This window comes from Cnephaeus nilssonii (assembly GCF_951640355.1).
Source record: "Cnephaeus nilssonii genome assembly, chromosome: Y".
Lineage (NCBI taxonomy): Eukaryota > Metazoa > Chordata > Mammalia > Chiroptera > Vespertilionidae > Cnephaeus > Cnephaeus nilssonii.
In genome coordinates this window covers 10,610,467-10,612,643 of record NC_137096.1, presented here as the reverse complement: position 1 = coordinate 10,612,643, position 2,177 = coordinate 10,610,467, and the positions used below count along the sequence as shown (strand labels likewise).

The window sequence follows — 2,177 nt, the reverse complement described above, 5'->3', positions numbered from 1 at the left end:
CCATTGTTCAATGTCACACAGCGCTGTGATGCCCATCTCTATTGTAAAATATTTGTCGCCAGTCTTAATTGGGTCTTTCAACAAATGCCCATACGTGCAACTGCCTGTTTGAAAGTTTGAATGTATTTTTGTTGAGTTTTGAGACAGGGAGTGGGAAGAGAGAGAGAAGATGAAGAAGAGTGAGAGGGAGGGAAGGAGGGAGGGAGGAACATTGACTTGGTGTTCCACTGACTGTTGCAATCATTGCTGGCTTATTGTATGTGCACTGACCAGGGATCCATGTAGCAATTTTGGCCTGTTGAGAAGACGCTCTAACCAGGTAGGTATGCTGCAGGGTGAAAGTCTGCATATTTTAAGGCTTTTAGTAAAAATTGCCCAAGGACCCTTCGCCAGCCGAGTATGAGGGTCAAGTATCCCCATTCAGGAATATAGCATTTCCCTCTCCAATATAGCCCTGCTCATCCCCAGGGGGCAGTTCCAGGACGGTTTGTCCCGCGCTCATGACCCTCTCTATTGTTTTGCAGTTTCCCGGGATACATGGCCATGAACACGCTGGTCCACAGTGCCAACTGCCAAGTAGTGGGTTTCATTGTCACCACCACAGGATGGAACTTCTCCATGACCTGCATAGGCCTGGCGGAGTGGCGGGTTTGGTACATGGAGAACAGCTCCGCCCCCTCCCTGGGGCTGGCCTGTGTAGGGATGTGGAAGGTCTGCACTTACCAGTCCAACAGCCTCCAGAGCAGAGCCATAGCATGTCATCGCTACACCTACAGTGACACCTACGTGCCAATCAGTATTCGAATCGCTCAGCACCTGCTGCTGGCTGCCAACCTCCTGGCTCTCTTGGGGAAAGTGCTCACGGTCATGGGCCTGCAGAAAGTATGCTTGGCTCATCTTCAGAAGAAAAACACCTGCCATCTGTTCTTCGCTTCCCGTGTCCTGAGCATCATAGCTGGCACATTAATCTTCATGGCTGTGATCTGGAACTACCACTCTGTGATGAATGAAGAGGGCATATGCTTCCCGCCATCCTTCCACATCCCCTTCAGGCCCAACAGGCAGGAGATGGGCAGCACCGTCCCCATGGCGGTTCTGGCTGCCATCCTGATGCTGCTGAGTGGGCTGTTTACCCTCTCTTACCAGCTTGCCCCCAACAGCCAAGTGTACCCCCAGGTCTCAGAAATGAGAAATTCCCAGTTGCAAAGCTTTGTAAATCCACAATGCCCAGTTTATCGGGGTAAAGTATTATCAGGATGCTCTAGGAAATAGTTGCAAGGACTCACGACCATAGAAAAGGACATTTTGAGCAGAAAGTGGTCATTTGTTTATGTCCAAATTGAGATCCTTGATTGGTTAATGAACTTCCATTAAAAAAAAAAACGCAAAAAAAAACACCACTGTCCACCTGTCTTAATTATTGGGGGCTCGGTGCACAAAGATTTGTGCACAAGGAGTGGGTCCCTCAGCCCACCTGCACCCTCTCCAATCTGGGAACCTTCAGGGGAGCCCTCTCCAATCCCGGAATTTCTGTCTGTCTTTGAAATCATATGAGCGGATTTTCTGAGACCCCCAACCCAATTTGGTTTGGTGATCACAGCATAATAGAGGTCCTTTCCTTTTTATTTTCCTTTGGTCCAATTATGGAGATTTCCTAGAAGTCACAGGATATCTTCCCTTTAATATTTCCTCAACACTGTGACTTTACTTATGCCTCTCACCTTTGCTTTCCCTCCATCCCCTACCCACAACAGTAACTTGCAAGAGGCTCACTTTGCTCTAGTGTTTTGGAGATCCCGCAATGCGCCAGCCAACAGACCTACGATTCCCAGAATTCCTGGTGCTCCGCGAGCTCTTGGTTGCCACTTCTAGTCCAGGGGCTGCACAAACCAAGAAGACTTTGAACTCCTGCCACCCCCAAGCAGGGCTGACAGGACCAGCCAATCCAGTGGCGTCCCCGGGACCACGGCCGCTTGGCATCTTACCCTGCCCCAGGCTGCTCAGCACATGCGTGCATAGGCCCTGAGCTTCCTAGGAGCTGGAATGCCCCCCGAGTCACTACAGAGAAAGGGTGGGCATCCCGCCCTGCTCCCAGCCGCTCCATGCCTGTGGCCGTGCCCTCTGCCCACAGGCCCGGCCATCTTTCCCTGGTTAATTTGCATGCTCATCTCTGATTG

General features: G+C 50.8%; 1 protein-coding gene across 1 annotated transcript; it reads left to right on the top strand.

The window, feature by feature from the left end:
• Positions 1–537: 537 nt before the first annotated feature.
• On the top strand, positions 538–1,272 carry LOC307096536 (claudin-34-like; the record flags this gene model as incomplete). Its single annotated transcript, XM_079766184.1, has 1 exon — positions 538–1,272. The coding sequence occupies one exon, from the start codon at positions 538–540 to the stop codon at positions 1,270–1,272; it is 735 nt and encodes a 244-aa protein (XP_079622310.1).
• Between the last annotated feature and the right edge of the window lie 905 nt (positions 1,273–2,177).